The sequence below is a fragment of the Xenopus laevis genome, chromosome 1S (genome assembly GCF_017654675.1).
Source record: "Xenopus laevis strain J_2021 chromosome 1S, Xenopus_laevis_v10.1, whole genome shotgun sequence".
Taxonomy (NCBI): domain Eukaryota; kingdom Metazoa; phylum Chordata; class Amphibia; order Anura; family Pipidae; genus Xenopus; species Xenopus laevis.
The window spans coordinates 121,919,231-121,937,083 of record NC_054372.1 but is presented as its reverse complement, the minus strand read 5'-3'; the positions used below and the strand labels follow the sequence as shown (position 1 = coordinate 121,937,083).

Genomic DNA, 17,853 nt, shown 5'->3' with positions numbered 1-17,853 from the left:
GTGTGTGCTGAAGAGATAGTGTAGGGAGAGAGCTGCTGCCTGTTAGTGATTTCAGGGACAGTTGAAAGTTTGCTGGCTAGTAATCGTTTTGATACTGCTCTGTTATTGGAGGGACAGAAGTCTGCAGGGGTTTGAGGGACATTTTAGCTTAGGTAGCTTTGCTGGCTAGTAATCTACCTTCTACTGCAGTGCTCTGTATGTAGCTGCAGTGGGCAGCTGTCCTGCTTCTGATCTCATCTGCTGACTGCTGCAATAACAGTAGTCCTTGTAAGGACTGCTTTTATTTATTTTTTTGTTGTTTTACTACTACTACTACTACTACTATAAGAGCCCAGTGCTATTAGTCTAGCAGTGTTGGGGAGTGGGACTGGTGTGCTAATCTGCTGCTCCTAGTAGTTCAGCAGCACCAACTTTAATTTTTTTTTTTTAATATTCATTTTTTTTTTATTTTACTTTTTTTTATTTTACTACCGCTGTAGTAGTGTATAAGTTGACCTTTTAGGCATTATTTGCCCTGTAGGCATTATTTGCACACTGTTTTCTTCAACCCGCCATCTAGCTGTGTGACCTTGTTCACATTCTGTCTAAATATCCATAATATTACCGTCTCCAGAAAAAACACCGGAGTGACTTTTTTCAAGCAGCATTCATATATTTTACGTAATCCGTATCCACCGCTGTAGTAGTGTATACGTTGACCTTGTAGGCATTATTTGCACAGTGTTTTCTTCAACCCGCCATCTAGCTGTGTGACCTTGTTCACATTCTGTCTAAATATCCATAATATTACCGTCTCCAGAAAAAACACCGGAGTGACTTTTTTCAAGCAGCCATAATATATTTTACGTAATCCGTATCCACCGCTGTAGTAGTGTATACGTTGACCTTGTAGGCATTATTTGCACAGTGTTTTCTTCAACCCGCCATCTAGCTGTGTGACCTTGTTCACATTCTGTCTAAATATCCATAATATTACCGTCTCCAGAAAAAACACCGGAGTGACTTTTTTCAAGCAGCCATAATATATTTTACGTAATCCGTATCCACCGCTGTAGTAGTGTATACGTTGACCTTGTAGGCATTATTTGCACAGTGTTTTCTTCAACCCGCCATCTAGCTGTGTGACCTTGTTCACATTCTGTCTAAATATCCATAATATTACCGTCTCCAGAAAAAACACCGGAGTGACTTTTTTCAAGCAGCCATAATATATTTTACGTAATCCGTATCCACCGCTGTAGTAGTGTATACGTTGACCTTGTAGGCATTATTTGCACACTGTTTTCTTCAACCCGCCATCTAGCTGTGTGACCTTGTTCACATTCTGTCTAAATATCCATAATATTACCGTCTCCAGAAAAAACACCGGAGTGACTTTTTTCAAGCAGCATTCATATATTTTACGTAATCCGTATCCACCGCTGTAGTAGTGTATACGTTGACCTTGTAGGCATTATTTGCACAGTGTTTTCTTCAACCCGCCATCTAGCTGTGTGACCTTGTTCACATTCTGTCTAAATATCCATAATATTACCGTCTCCAGAAAAAACACCGGAGTGACTTTTTTCAAGCAGCCATAATATATTTTACGTAATCCGTATCCACCGCTGTAGTAGTGTATACGTTGACCTTGTAGGCATTATTTGCACAGTGTTTTCTTCAACCCGCCATCTAGCTGTGTGACCTTGTTCACATTCTGTCTAAATATCCATAATATTACCGTCTCCAGAAAAAACACCGGAGTGACTTTTTTCAAGCAGCCATAATATATTTTACGTAATCCGTATCCACCGCTGTAGTAGTGTATACGTTGACCTTGTAGGCATTATTTGCACAGTGTTTTCTTCAACCCGCCATCTAGCTGTGTGACCTTGTTCACATTCTGTCTAAATATCCATAATATTACCGTCTCCAGAAAAAACACCGGAGTGACTTTTTTCAAGCAGCCATAATATATTTTACGTAATCCGTATCCACCGCTGTAGTAGTGTATACGTTGACCTTGTAGGCATTATTTGCACACTGTTTTCTTCAACCCGCCATCTAGCTGTGTGACCTTGTTCACATTCTGTCTAAATATCCATAATATTACCGTCTCCAGAAAAAACACCGGAGTGACTTTTTTCAAGCAGCCATAATATATTTTACGTAATCCGTATCCACCGCTGTAGTAGTGTATACGTTGACCTTGTAGGCATTATTTGCACACTGTTTTCTTCAACCCGCCATCTAGCTGTGTGACCTTGTTCACATTCTGTCTAAATATCCATAATATTACCGTCTCCAGAAAAAACACCGGAGTGACTTTTTTCAAGCAGCCATAATATATTTTACGTAATCCGTATCCACCGCTGTAGTAGTGTATACGTTGACCTTGTAGGCATTATTTGCACACTGTTTTCTTCAACCCGCCATCTAGCTGTGTGTATTATCGTTTCCAGAAAAACCAACTGAGTTTTTGTTGTTGTTGTTGTTTTTTAAAAAATAATGCCAGGCAAAGGCAGGCCGCCACGCAGAGGCCGTGCTAGGGGCCGTGCTGCTATGCAATCCTGTGGCCCTAGCAAATTGCCCAGTTTTAAAAAGCCAATGACCCTGAACTCCCAAAATGCTGAAGAGGTAGTTGACTGGCTTACACAGCACACCCCATCCTCTACCGTTTCTAACTTTACCACAACATCCTCCTCATCCTCCACTGCTATGGCCACCCCACGTAACACTTCCTCCACCACCGGTGCCCCTTCTTCACTGGGGTCAGAGGAGTTATTTTCCCATGAGTTTCTTGAACTGAGTAATGCGCAACCATTATTGCCAGAAGAAGATGAAGGAGATGAGGACCTTACACCAGATTTAATTCTGGCAGAGAACACGACAGAGATGGACATAATGAGTGATGAGGAGGAGGTCCCCGCTGCTGCTTCCTTCTGTGATGTGTCAGAAGAAATTGATGCATCTGAGGAGAATGATGATGAGGAGATTGATGTTTTGTGGGTGCCTAGTAGAAGAGAGCAAGAGGAGGGTAGTTCAGATGGAGAGACGGAGAGTCAGAGAGGCAGTAGGAGAATAAGACTTAGAAGAAGCAGGGAGGACAGCCCGCAGGGATCAGTAGGGCAACAACATGTATCGGCACCTGTGTTCAGCCGGCCAACGCACCCGCCATTGCCGCCAATGCCGCCAACTTCTACTGTTACCGCCAGATCGCACACTTCCAAAAAGTCAGCAGTGTGGGATTTTTTTAATGTGTGTGCCTCTGACAAAAGCATTGTAATTTGCAATGAGTGCAGTCAGAAACTGAGCCTTGGTAAGCCCAACAGCCACATAGGTACAACTTCTATGCGAAGGCACATGAGCGGCAAGCACAAAGCACTTTGGGAGCAACACCTCAAAGGCAACAGGCAAACTAAAAGCCACACTCCTTCTGGTCCAGCATCTTACTGCTCTACCTCTGCTCTCCTTGACCCGTCTGAACCACCCTCCACTCCGCCTTCCACCTTGACCACCTGTTCCCATTCCCAGTCATCTGCCACCAGCCAAGTTTCTGTGAAGGCCATGTTTGAGCGTAAGAAGCCAATGTCTGACTGTCACCCCCTTGCCCGGCGTCTGACAGCTGGCTTGTCTGCACTCTTAGCCCGCCAGCTTTTACCATACCAGCTGGTGGACTCTGAGGCCTTCCGCAAATTTGTAGCAATTGGGACACCGCAGTGGAAGGTACCCAGCCGCAATTTTTTTTCTAAAAAGGGAATACCACACCTGTACCAACATGTGCAGAGCCAAGTTACCGTATCTCTGTCACTTAGTGTTGGGCCAAAGGTCCATATGACTACTGACGCATGGTCCTCCAAGCATGGTCAGGGCAGGTATGTCACCTACACTGCCCACTGGGTGAACTTGGTAATGGCTGGGAAGCAGGGAATGGGTAGCTCAACAACAACAGTGGAGTTGGTGTCACCGCCACGGATTGCACGCGGTTCTGCCACCACCTCTACTCCATCGCTCTCTACCTCGTCTTCTTCTTCTTCTTACTCTGCTGCTGGGTCCTCCTTCTCCTCCTCCACACCTGTGCACCCCCAGCTCCCCCTAGGCTATTCGACGTGCCAGGTACGCCGTTGTCACGCTGTCTTGGGGATGACGTGCCTGGAAAGCAAAAACCATACCGGATCTGTACTCCTGTCATCTCTGCAGTCACAGGCCGATCGGTGGCTGACCCCACACCAACTGCAGATCGGAAAAGTGGTGTGTGACAATGGAAGCAATCTGTTGGCAGCGTTGAGACTAGGCAATTTAACACATGTGCCCTGCATGGCACATGTGTTAAATTTAATAGTCCAACGTTTTGTCTCCAAGTACCCAGGATTCCAGGACGTTCTCACCCAGTCCAGAAAGGTGTCGGCCCATTTCAGACGTTCCTACACAGCCATGGCACGCCTTGCTGACATTCAGCAGCGCTACAACATGCCAGTCAGGCGTTTGATTTCTGACAGCCAGACTCGCTGGAATTCAACGCTCCTTATGTTGGAACGTCTGCTGCAACAACAAAGGGCCGTCAACAAGTACCTTTTTGAACTGGGTGGTAGGACTGGATCTGCACAGCTGGGGATTTTTTTCCCCCGTTACTGGGTGCTTATGCGCGATGCCTGCAGGCTCATGCGACCTTTTGAAGAGGTGACAAATATGGTCAGTCGCACCGAAGGCACCATCAGCGACCTAATACCCTTCGCTTTATTCCTGGAGCGTGCCGTGCGACGAGTGACAGATGAGGCTGTAGACCAGCGTGACGAGGAGCTGGAAGCGCACGATTTCTGGTCGGAATCACCAGAACGAACCCAGGCACCTGCTGCAACGCAGGGAGAGGTGCCAGAAGTGGAGTCAGAGGAGGAAGGTGGCTTTGTGGAGGAGGAGGAGGAGGACCAACAGGAGCAGGCTTCCCAGGGGGCTAGTGGTGACCTTTTGGGGACCCCTGGTCTTGTACGTGGCTGGGGGGAGGAGACCGTGGATGATGCAGTCCTTGATAATGAGGAAGCGGAGATGGATAGCTCTGCATCCAACCTTGTGAGAATGGGGTCTTTCATGCTGTCATGCCTGTTGAAGGACCCCCGTATCAAGAGGCTTAAGGAGAAGGACCTGTACTGGGTCGCAACGCTACTAGACCCTCGGTACAAGCATAAAGTGTCAGAAATGTTACCAACATACCACAAGTCCGAAAAGATGCGGCATTTACAAACCAGCCTGCAAAACATGTTGTACAATGCTTTTAAGGGTGATGTCACTTCAGGAACTCATCAACATTCCAGGGGCAGAGGTGCCAGTAATCCTGCCACGAGCACACCTGCAAGGACAAAGCCCTTTGGCCAGTCTGTAACGTCAGACATGCAAATGTTTTTCTGTCCAAGGCAGCGCCACAACCCTTCTGGATCCACCCTCAAAGAACGCCTCGACCGGCAGGTAGCGGACTACCTGGCATTAACTGCAGATATCGACACTCTGAGGAGCGATGAACCCCTGGACTACTGGGTGCGCAGGCTTGATCTGTGGCCAGAGCTGTCACAATTTGCCATGAACCTCTTGTCTTGCCCAGCCTCAAGTGTGCTCTCAGAAAGGACCTTCAGTGCAGCAGGAGGGATTGTAACTGAGAAGAGAACTCGCCTAGGTCACAAAAGTGTCGATTACCTGACCTTTATTAAAATGAATGAGGGGTGGATCTCGGAGGGTTACTGCACGCCGGAAGACTTGTTCTGACTTCTATGCAGCTGTCCTTCTCTTCAAGCCTCATGACTCCACACACAGCTGTCCTTTAGCGTCCTCCTCCTCCCTCCGCCACCGTTACAAACTAGGGTGCAAACCCTACTGGTTTAATTTTTTCTGGCCTCTGTGCTTCAGTGGCTGCAACCAAAAAAACTGGGCAAACAATGTCTACAAGGTCAACGTATGGCAAAAAATGACTATTTTCAGCATTTATATGGCATATTTTTTCTGGCAACTGTGCTTCAGTGGCTGCGTCCAAAAAAATGCATATTTTCTGCATTTATATGGCATAATTTTTCTGGCCTCTGTGCTTCAGTGGCTGCAACCAAAAAAATGCATATTTTCAGCATTTATATGGCATAATTTTTCTGGCCTCTGTGCTTCAGTGGCTGCAACCAAAAAAATTTATATTTTCAGCATTTATATGGCATAATTTTTCTGGCCTCTGTGCTTCAGTGGCTGCAACCAAAAAAATGCATATTTTCAGCATTTATATGGCATAATTTTTCTGGCCTCTGTGCTTCAGTGGCTGCAACCAAAAAAATGCATATTTTCAGCATTTATATGGCATAATTTTTCTGGCAACTGTGCTTCAGTGGCTGCGACCAAAAAAATGACTATTTTCAGCATTTATATGGCATATTTTTTCTGGCCTCTGTGCTTCAGTGGCTGCGGCCAAAAAAACTGGGCAAACAATGCCTACAAGGTCAACGACGTTGACCTTGTAGGCATTGTTTGCCCAGTTTTTTTGGCCGCAGCCACTGAAGCACAGAGGCCAGAAAAAATATGCCATATAAATGCTGAAAATAGTCATTTTTTGCCATATACGTTGAGTCAACGTATGGCAAAAAATGACTATTTTCAGCATTTATATGGCATATTTTTTCTGGCCTCTGTGCTTCAGTGGCTGCGGCCAAAAAAACTGGGCAAACAATGCCTACAAGGTCAACGACGTTGCCCAGGAATAAAGCGAAGGGTATTAGGTCGCTGATGGTGCCTTCGGTGCGACTGACCATATTTGTCACCTCTTCAAAAGGTCGCATGAGCCTGCAGGCATCGCGCATAAGCACCCAGTAACGGGGGAAAAAAATCCCCAGCTGTGCAGATCCAGTCCTACCACCCAGTTCAAAAAGGTACTTGTTGACGGCCCTTTGTTGTTGCAGCAGACGTTCCAACATAAGGAGCGTTGAATTCCAGCGAGTCTGGCTGTCAGAAATCAAACGCCTGACTGGCATGTTGTAGCGCTGCTGAATGTCAGCAAGGCGTGCCATGGCTGTGTAGGAACGTCTGAAATGGGCCGACACCTTTCTGGACTGGGTGAGAACGTCCTGGAATCCTGGGTACTTGGAGACAAAACGTTGGACTATTAAATTTAACACATGTGCCAAAAAAACTGGGCAAACAATGCCTACAAGGTCAACGACGTTGACCTTGTAGGCATTGTTTGCCCAGTTTTTTTGGCCGCAGCCACTGAAGCACAGAGGCCAGAAAAAATATGCCATATAAATGCTGAAAATAGTCATTTTTTGCCATACGTTGACTCAACGTATATGGCAAAAAATGACTATTTTCAGCATTTATATGGCATATTTTTTCTGGCAACTGTGCTTCAGTGGCTGCAACCAAAAAAACTGGGCAAACAATGTCTACAAGGTCAACGTATGGCGAAAAATGACTATTTTCAGCATTTATATGGCATATTTTTTCTGGCAACTGTGCTTCAGTGGCTGCAACCAAAAAAACTGGGCAAACAATGTCTACAAGGTCAACGTATGGCGAAAAATGACTATTTTCAGCATTTATATGGCATATTTTTTCTGGCAACTGTGCTTCAGTGGCTGCGTCCAAAAAAACTGGGCAAACAATGCCTACAAGGTCAACGTATGGCAGTTGTTTAAAGAGAACAGTAGATTACTAGCCAGCAAAGCTACCTAAGCTAAAATGTCCCTCAAATCCCTGCAGACTTCTGTCCCTCCAATACAGAGCAGTATCAAGCAGATTACTAGCCAGCAAACTTACTATCATCTGTCCCTGAAATCACTAACAGCTCTCCCCCTACACTATCTCTTCCAAGCACACACAGGCAGATTTTTCAGATACATTTTTGCCCTTGATCCCCCTCTGGCATGCCACTGTCCAGGTCGTTGCACCCTTTAAACAACTTTAAAATCATTTTTCTGGGCAGAAATTTTTTTTTTAGATGTTAAAGTTCGCCTTCCCATTGAAGTCTATGGGGTTCGCGAACCGTTCGCGAACCGCTCGCGTTTTTGCGCAAGTTCGCGAATATGTTCGCGAACTTTTTTTCCGACGTTCGCTACATCCCTACTGCCCACATTGTTCACCTGGTCACACTTTATTCAAAATGCTAATGGGGCACCAGCAGTGTGCCACTGTATGTAATACATAGCTTTCCCTGTCTCCTGCTCTGTTCTGCCTTCTCTCCCTGTGTGTGCCATTCACTGCTTGCCCAGGGCTGCTTGTGTGTGTCATTCTCTGCTTGCCTTACGCTACCTGTGGAATGTAAGCCTGTTAGGGGTTTGTTATAGGTTTCCCTGTCTCCTGCTCTGTTCTGCCTTCCCTCCCTGTGTGTGCCATTCTCTACTTACTCAGTGCTGCTTGTGTGTGTCATTCTCTGCTTGCCCAGTGCTGCTTGTGTGTGTCATTATCTGCTTGCCCAGTGCTGCCTGTGTGTGCCATTCTCTGCTTGCCCTACGCTACCTGTGGGATGTAAGCCTGTTAGGGGTTTGTTCTTGGGGTTTGTTAGCATTTGGAAATTGTTGTTAATGGTCCCTAAGGTGTTTAATCATGTGTTGGTGGGGGGTTGTTGTATTATCCACATGGGAGGATGAGGCATATGGATTTAAGGGTATGTTTTAACATGACTTCAATTTTTCACATATGAGTGATGAGGGATTTCCCTGCAGTGAGCACAAACCATTTGGTTTTTTGGTGTGCTACCACCGTTAATGTGGAAATGATCTTAAAAGTTCTTGTGGTAACATGGGTGTGGTTTACAGTGGGTGTGGTTTAAAAGGGGGAGTGTCCAACGCTGACTTCTATTATCGGCCCTCCACGACATAGGCCAGTAAAATGTTGGCCCTCTGTACCACAGAAGTTGGACAGCACTGGTTTACATCATATTAAGTGTTTTATTGATGAATCTTACCAAACTGGAATATATATTTAAGTAAATTTTGCCCTTTTACATCTTTTCCCATGAGCCCCCATTTTGTGATGGTCTGTGTGCTGCCTCAGAGATCACCTGACCAGAAATACTGCAGCTCTAACTGTAACAGGTAGACGTGTGGGAGCGAAAGACAGAACGTTTTCCAGTAATTGGCTCATGTGACATAACATGTATGGTTTGTTTGTGTGCATCGTGAATCATAGGATCCCTTATTCCTTAAAATGGCAATTTTCTAGTTAGGATTACTCAATGGCACATGCATCTAAAAAAGTATATTATTTTGAAAATGGATTATTTACATGAAGCAGGGTTTTACACATTTGTTATTTCATACAATATATTTGTATAGGGACCTGTATTGTTTGGGGTTATAGTTTTTCTTTAAGTGTCATTCAGACAGCACAAGGTATGGTGCAGAATGACATGCAGCCAACACTTGAGCCTTGTCCTTACCACCTGCCTAACAATAGAGTTAGCTATGTGTCCTGATGCTGCGCACTTCACTGAGTGCTCGATTCTTCAGCTACAGACAGTGTAGAGGGAGCCATGAGTGCTCCATAGATGAGTACTAAGGGTGTACTCTTGCACCACCCGAGGTCAAGACTCACATCACGTGACAAACCACATGCAACAGTGAAAGTACTGAGGTTAAGCCTCTACACTATTTGTTTAAGGTGCTTTTCTTCACACTAGCACTATTATGATTTCAGCTTTTTGGTCTTTACACGCTTAAAGCCCTATAAATAGGGAGGTAAATACAAGTTTTCTACAGTATAATCCGATTACCTCAGTGATCCCAAAACTATAAGTCTGCCACAGCAAATGCAGTGGTTGGTGAACTTCTAGAAGCCTAGCCAGAAGGTTAATTAGGGTGATATTTGGGGGGGTAATCCTTATTTGATGCCCCAGAAATTCTTGGGACTATGACAAATGGCAGTAATACTTTTATCAACAAGTGTCACACCTTAAAGGAACCTTAAAGGAATACATTCTGCCCATACCTTGGCAATCTTTGGTACTGTGTTCATAGTAAGTTCCATCTGGACATGTGACAAAGCATTCTCCATTATAGAGGAAGAAGCTTTTGCTGGAACATTCTTCACAGTCATCAGGATCAGGTCCACTGCATTTTGCGCACATTGGGTCACACTGGTTACAGTTTCCATCCTCTTCATAATATCCATCGGGGCAATAGTCCATGCACTTGCTGCCATATAGGAAATAGCCATGCATACATTCTGCAACATCAAAGAATTGGACTGTATTCTTACAAAGGATAAATAGCATGAATATAAATTCTATATATACTAAACTTGTTAAATTCAAGGTAAATATAATATCTTGTGTACATTTGCTTTTAACATTTCTGATGTTTTGTTTAGTGTAGTTACTTATAAACAGCAGTATGAGAAACATGGAAAGGTCAGTTGTTTTTTACTAGCTTAAGGTTGTTCAGTATTTTCAACCTCCCCTTCAAGGAAATGATTGCTTGATTATCCACTGCTGTATCTGTGTGCGTCCTATTACATTCACTGACCCTGGGCCTGCCTTAGGGTATGTGGTTCATTGTGCAACATCTCACTGTGTACCAATTTAAAAACAATAATTTCATAAAAAAATTTAACATTTTCACTGCACTACAAAGGCTGGCCCCGCACCAGACACTGTAAAAAATCAGTTCAATTAATTTCAGAAGATTACTGTACATAACCAAGTATATATTGAATATAGGTTTATCTGCTGAATATATGCAGAGGCTTTTTGAAAATAAATCCCTAAGGCTTGTTTAAAATACATTCCTAAGGAGGTATTTGTATGTAATAAGGGCTGTATTTAGGTCCAGTGTCAACCTAGGCACTGGACCATAAAAAGCCCCCCCCATGTGTAAAATGATGTCACACTACTCATAATGGCTTTGTCAGAATTTATATTATAGTGTGGATACACACTATGAAATAACTAGAGAGTAATATGTAGCATGCTATTATACATATACACCACGTCACCTTAGTTATTGGGTAATTGAATAAATTCAAGATTAGGGTTCTAGGAGAGAAAGCGGATCCAAAAGATCTGCCGACGTGCACAGTAAATTAAGAATGCATATGGTTGTTAAGGACCATTTCTTGTATGAAATATAAAACAAAAAATACAGTTACTATGGTCTATTCGATACAGCAAGATGGTTGAATCCAGTGTCACAGATTATTATGTGCGACACCTAGTGGATAGACTAGTGAAATGCACTTTAATATGATATTGAAGGTATGGTTGTTGGTATTTTGTGTATTTAAACAAATTTTATTGAGCCACAAATTGATTGTTTGATCTTGTTTTGGCTCCAATTTCACAATGTTTATGGGTATTCAAGACAAGTCACTATTTGTTATCCTATATATATATATATATTTTCAGATCCAAGGTGAACTCCGTTGACTAAGTTACTACCCGGGTGCCAGAATATAAAATATATAGAATATAGAATATAAAGCAAAGTGTGGCCCTCACAGTAATTTTATGCAAAAAAACAAAAAAACTTTTTTGGACTCAAGGTTTCGAACCCCCACAGGGACTTTTGTCAGGAGAAGGTTGTTTGCTGTATTCTCCTGACAAAAGTCCCTGTGGGGGACCGAAACATCCAATAAGGATTTTTTTGTTTTTTTGCATAAAATTCCTGTGAGTGCCGCAATTTGCTTTGTATATATACTATCTGCTTCTGGGCTGGGGTTCCCCATCTAGCAACTTGCCCATACCTTGCACTTGCATCAACTTTTTGGGTCCCCAAATAGAAAAACACCCTCCGCCACCTCCTAACCCCACCCCTTACTGACCTCTATTTTATTAGTGGAGTCTCCACTTATAAAATGACCTAATGGGAGACTTTCTGGATAATTGATTTACAGATAACAGATCCCATACCTATATATATTGTATGCAGAGTAGGTCTTTAAAGTTCAATACCTGTACAGTCGTTCAGAGACAAACAAGTTTTACAGCCATGAGAACAGTGTTTGCACACCCCATTGACAGCCATGTATCGGTCGGAGCAAGCACTCATGCACCTGGCTTGTTCTAGTAATTTAGGGGAGTGACATGATAAACAGTAATCTGCATTGTCCTTACAAGTCTCACAGTCTGGGCTGCATTTCTCACACACACCGGTATTGCCAAAAAAGCCACTGAAAAAGAATTAAATGAAAGAAGTTTTTAAAAAAATGCTAGAAAAAGAATTATAAGATTTACAGTTCCTATTACACACTCCATAACTACACAGGGCCACCAATTCTTGTAAGTACATGAAATTCCTACTCATAATGCTACTTATGTTTTGTTTGTTTTTTAAAAAAATGATATTATTATCTTGTTTTTTAAAATGAAAACAATGCTTTTGGAATGTCTATCAATGGAAGTTTGTATTGCCAAGTGGCAGTGTTACTTTAAACTAGAGCTTGTAGCCTCTGCTTGAATAGGGCCACTATTGCATTATGGGGATCAATAAAAATACACATTGTCATCAGCTCCATGACAGGATATCTTAATCTTAATCTGGTGTAGGGGTAACTGTGTCTTCACTGCAATGTGATTCTGGAAGCACGAGACCTATGCAGAGTTGTGGCTACTGAGAATATATCATTGAAGAAAACACTTTACATTAGGCTCTTCAGAAACAAAATATTGGCCAACACGTACATATAAAAATGAACACCTTACTGTGGGCACTGAGTGTAGCACTTCCCTTCATGCAGGTAACCCTCTGAGCACTTCAGACATACATTGGCTTCGGTGCAGCTCTTGCAGCCAACTGTACATTTCTCACACCTCCCATCTTTTTGGTTTTCAAAGAATCCATTAGGGCATTCTACAATGCAACTTTGACCGTGGAGATATGTACCTATAATTGTACAAGCAAAGGCAAAATAAGTTATGTTTGAAATAAGTTTTGATGTAGACAATTGTGCAGCCACACACCATGGGTCTTAGTTATATATGATACAGTAGTTTCTACCTTTCGCCGGATCCAAGCAAGACTTACCTGGTTTACATGATGTGCAAGCAGAAGCAGATCCATTGCAGGTTTTACATATTTCATAACATGGCTCAGGATTTCCTTTACCTTCCAAATATAAAAAGTATGTTAACAATTCTGTTCGCATGTCCAATACATACAAGTGCTCAATATACTCAACAGAGCTACCAATCATCTCCTGAATGCTGTAGGGAAGAAATATAGGGATGCCACGCCTTCTGATTTGTTCCTAGGTTCCTATTCCTATTTGGCACAGGGCCTCTTTTGCTGCCTAGCATCTAGTCTGGCCTTCTTAGCTCATAATCAAGTTATCTTGAAAATACATCCTTTCCCGCTGAGCTGCTATATTTCCATTAATAGCTAACATAGCATATATGCCTTCAGATTCAACCCAACTGGCCTTCAGACCTACTTCAGGCTCTCTGGGGCAGCGGTGTAAAAGTAAATCACAGCACTTTACCCCCACTAATTGGGAAACCCATGTCTATAGGTCCCATAGAACCCCCGGAAAGCCACACAGAATTTAATGTGTTTGTGCATCATAACTGTTTATTTACTATCTTTTGTAGCAATGACAAAATCTTTTGGCAGACATGTATTTTAGGCCAAAACTCAGCATTCTAGTATCTGTGAATGTTTTTGAGAAACATTGGGAAATTTTCTCTGCAAAAAAACACTAACTATGTCTCCTGATGGCAATGAATTTTGATTGAAAAAAGGTTGGTGTCAACAAATCTCCCATTGACTTTAATGTAATTTGCACAAAACAAGTCGCCCATTGACTTCAATGCATTTGGCGCAGAGAAAATCACTGTGGAACCCCCCCCCCTTGTCTTCAATGTTTTTTGCACAGAAAAAAATCACCACAAAAAACACCTGTTGGCTTCTATAGCATCTCGGCTACTTTTATTTGGCAACGTTTCTGCCTTAGAGGTTTATGTGGTTTTTACACTTAATACATCTCAAATTTTTAGAACTTTTTAGAAATATAGGTATATATATAAAGATCAATCGATTATATATAAAAAAATTGTCAGTGACAATCCCTCCCAGGAATTGTATTAATCAAGAAAACTATTTTTGATTTTTATTATGAGTTAACTATTTTAGAACATTGTTGCCATTTACTGTAGCTTATAATCAATTTATTTAGATTAGAGCAGGGGTCCCCAAACTCTAGATCCCTGCATACATGACATTCAGATTGAAAAACTGGTATTGCAAAAATGTTTATTTTCCATGGGAAATGTGGAATTTTCCATGAAATGGGAATGGGAAATGTGGCAGTCCCAGAGGCGATAACCTTCCATAAGTGCAGGCACTCCTGATTTAGACCCATGCTGCAATGTGTAATGGGTTTTTTCTCTGTTAAATATGTATCCAGTGTGTAGGAAAATAATGTGTATCTGCAGAAAAAGTTACTTGCTGTTATTTGGTGTTATGACAACTGAACACTAGATGGCACCAGCATTTCATATAGTTTATAGCCAAGATACCATTTCCCAGTATTTCTTTCACTTACAAAATTAATCAAATTTCTTGCAATCCAAAGTAACATGGAAATAAACAATGAAAATACAGAGGAACACCTAAATATTTAAAATATTAGATTCATTGTGCTCAGACAAATAGTCAGTGTTTACTAGGGATGAACACATTTTTTTTCGCCAGGTTTATCCCCATTTTAATATTTCATCACTATTTTTTTATCCATAAGTATTTAAGCCCTTGGTGTCATATATAAACCGGAATGTAAAGTTAATTTAAGGAAACTGATCTCAAGTAACCTTTACTGCCACCAGAAATATATCTTTAAAAAAAAAATACATGACCTAATATAATAAAGTAATGTTTCCTTGGGCACCTAGATTGACAGGGACAAGTACAGTTTTGCAGGACCACTTTAAAACCTAAACTTTTCATCCTACAACCTAGTTACAAACTGATAATAATCTTTGTTGTAAGCCAGCTGAACTGACTCCTGTTGCATTGTTTTAGGCCAGTGACTCCCAAACAACGGCTCGTGAGCAATAAGTTGTTCACCAACATGTTGGATGTTGTTGCTCCCAGTGGCCTCAAAGCAGGTGCTTGTTTTTCAATTCCTGGCTTGGAGACAAGCTTTAGTTGCATAGAAACTATGTGTACTGCCAAACAATATCCAATCACAGTCGATATCTGGCACATCTAGGAATTTTTTGCATGCTTGTGTTGCTGCTCTCCAACTGTTTTTATATTATAATGTAGCTCATAGATAAAATAAAAAAAGGATGGGGATCTCAGTTTTAGGCTAGTGCCATACTTAGCAGATCTCAGCTTGCGGATAAATGTAGGCCAAGAACCTGCTCCTGCTATCACGTGTCAGGCTATTGCCTTGGAAATATGGCAGTTCGCTTGAACAAAAACTGTCAGGTAACAGCCATAGCAAGCAATAGGGTACCACCCAGTGTGAACCTAGTGTACCATTAACAAACTGTCCATCACAGTAAGCCACCTGTGCCCTCAATATCTTTTGTACTTTCTGAAAAGCATTGGACATGCACACATAGAATGAAGTTTAAAAAAACGAGTTCCTCTACCATTTAATGCCCACCAATACCACATTAGCTGGCAAAGGGATATAAACTATTTTTTTAATGTTATATGGAATCTGTAGTACTTTCAACCATATTTTTTTCTCTGAATCGTAAAATGTATAAATACAGTATATCAATCTTAATAAAATGACACTTTAGGTGTGAGGGAGTTTAAACGTCATAGCAATTTTCAAAGCTAATGTAATGGAAATGTTCTTCAAGGCATTTCATCTAGACTGCACACTCCTTTAATCTAATTGTGCTTTTAAAATATTGTTATATGGAATATAAAGTCCCTTGAACACAATTTTTTTCCTCCAAATCAGAAAATGTATAAATATGTTAGTCTTAATAGAATGAACCTTAAGTGTGGGGGTGTTTAAATGTCTTGGCATTTCTTTTTTTCAGAGAAAATGTAATTCTTACTACTGAAAAAAATTAAGTGTCAGCCCTACTAAGGAAAATATCAGCTCTATAATGGAAATGCTTTCAGAAGGATTACATCTACATCTTTTATTAAGCCCACTCCATTCATCTAATTCTGTATTTTAAAGAGTATTTTAAAACTACAAGAATACAATAATCACATGTCAGATCATGAAACCTCCTGTGGTCAAAGGGAGGATGGAAAGGCAATTGCATCACTATCTTTGAGCTCATGTAGAGAATCAGGCAGGTGAAGACAGATTAGATCAGGATCACACATGCTATGGTGACACACTGGAAAGTCTTACGTCAAGGTGCAGAATTGAGCCTAAGGACATTGAAAGGATTGAACAGAAAATGGTTTATGTTTCAATTTACTTTAGCTTGCTACTTTTTTTTTTAAAATGAAAAGATTACTGGAGAAGAATGTTTTATCACAGCTACTGTTGTTTCCATTATACTTTGACACTAGGGATCTTCTTACAAACAATGCACTTTCTATACTTTCGCAGCACTCAAGTCAGAGTCAAATTTTGCTTTGTTTGTTGATTCAAAGTTGACAAAAATATTCCATTAAACCAAAAACATTGCCTAAGATAAACAGGCGGCTTCAAAATAGGCACTACTAAGCATCAAAAATGGAGTAAACCCTGCCAATTCCATAAAGCAGATTGTAATGGCAAAGAGAAAAATATTTCCATACAAAGGCATCATAATTTGACTGCAGTTATAAGTATTCAAGTTAATAATTTATTGTAACCCAATGACCCGTGATCTGCATACGGCAGCAACTTGACAGTGTTGTATACACACACACACACAAATATATATAAACAATATATAAAACAAGACTGAATATATTGTAATTGATATCCTTATGTGGTCTGTATGGTGCTTAGTGATGTCATCAGTGATAATTGGTGTTTAGTGAAGTCATTTTTATCATATGACTCATAGAAACTGTTAGAAACTGTTTTATAAAGAATAATGTATATTTGTTATAAAATATTATGATATTAGTAGTCACCTTGAGGTTCCATGACCTGTTTAAAACACTGAGCCTGCGACCTTGTGCCTTTATATGGTCATGGAAACCCCAGTGACTTACAAAATGCTCATATTTTACAACAGGGCCTACATTTTTCCTTATATATAATGCCACTGCAAGCCATGCAAATGTTTGAAAGGAGGGCTGCAGTGATTTCATATAGCCTTCTCAGAATGCATGTTCTCCTTAGAAAAGGAAATCTGGCGCACAGTTTCGGGATTATGGTATAGTTAATTTTAATTCTGAACTACTTAGGAGTCCTGGCTAAAAAGAGTGTATACCAAGAAGATTCTTGCCTGAAAGGGAAACTATACCCCTGAACATTGCAATGTTCAATATTATATAAAAATATATTGGATAAAACATAATAACCCATATTTTGTAGCATGTGCCACTGGATAATCCTAAAAACTGCCATTTTAAGTATTGAGAGTGGCCCCCTGGCTCATATGATTTACTGTGCTCACACGCAAACAAAGGGCACAGCTACAAGATAGGATACAGGAGCCAATGAATGGACAGAGATTTTTCTCCCAGGCTTCTTTCTGTTACAGTTAGAAACTGCATTATTTCCTGTCAGGTGATCTCTGAGGATCACACAGAACATCACAAAATGGTAAAAGATAAATAAAAACTGCAGTATCTATTCATAAGCATATTCCAGCTGGGTAAGATTTTTTAATATGTCACTTATTATGATATAAATTATCTGTTGGTTAAGTGTTTATTCTGGAGGTTTTCATTTTTAGGGCACTAGGTTCTTAATCGTTTATCTCAAATTTCTGTACTGGGTAATGCATAACAGATAAAGATAAAAAGACTAGAAATGTCATAGAACAAGCTGGTTGGGTGT

The 17,853-nt window shown here is 41.2% G+C and overlaps 1 protein-coding gene across 1 annotated transcript in view; it reads right to left on the bottom strand.

Moving 5' to 3' along the window:
- Window positions 1-17,853, bottom strand: part of pcsk5.S (proprotein convertase subtilisin/kexin type 5 S homeolog) — a gene marked incomplete at its 5' end in the record, with an annotated part of 230,007 nt that overhangs the window by 19,777 nt on the left and 192,377 nt on the right. Inside the window, 4 exon segments of the mRNA NM_001092999.1 lie at window positions 9,928-10,164; window positions 11,888-12,105; window positions 12,638-12,818; window positions 12,960-13,040. Coding sequence (NP_001086468.1) covers window positions 9,928-10,164; window positions 11,888-12,105; window positions 12,638-12,818; window positions 12,960-13,040 — 717 coding nt within the window.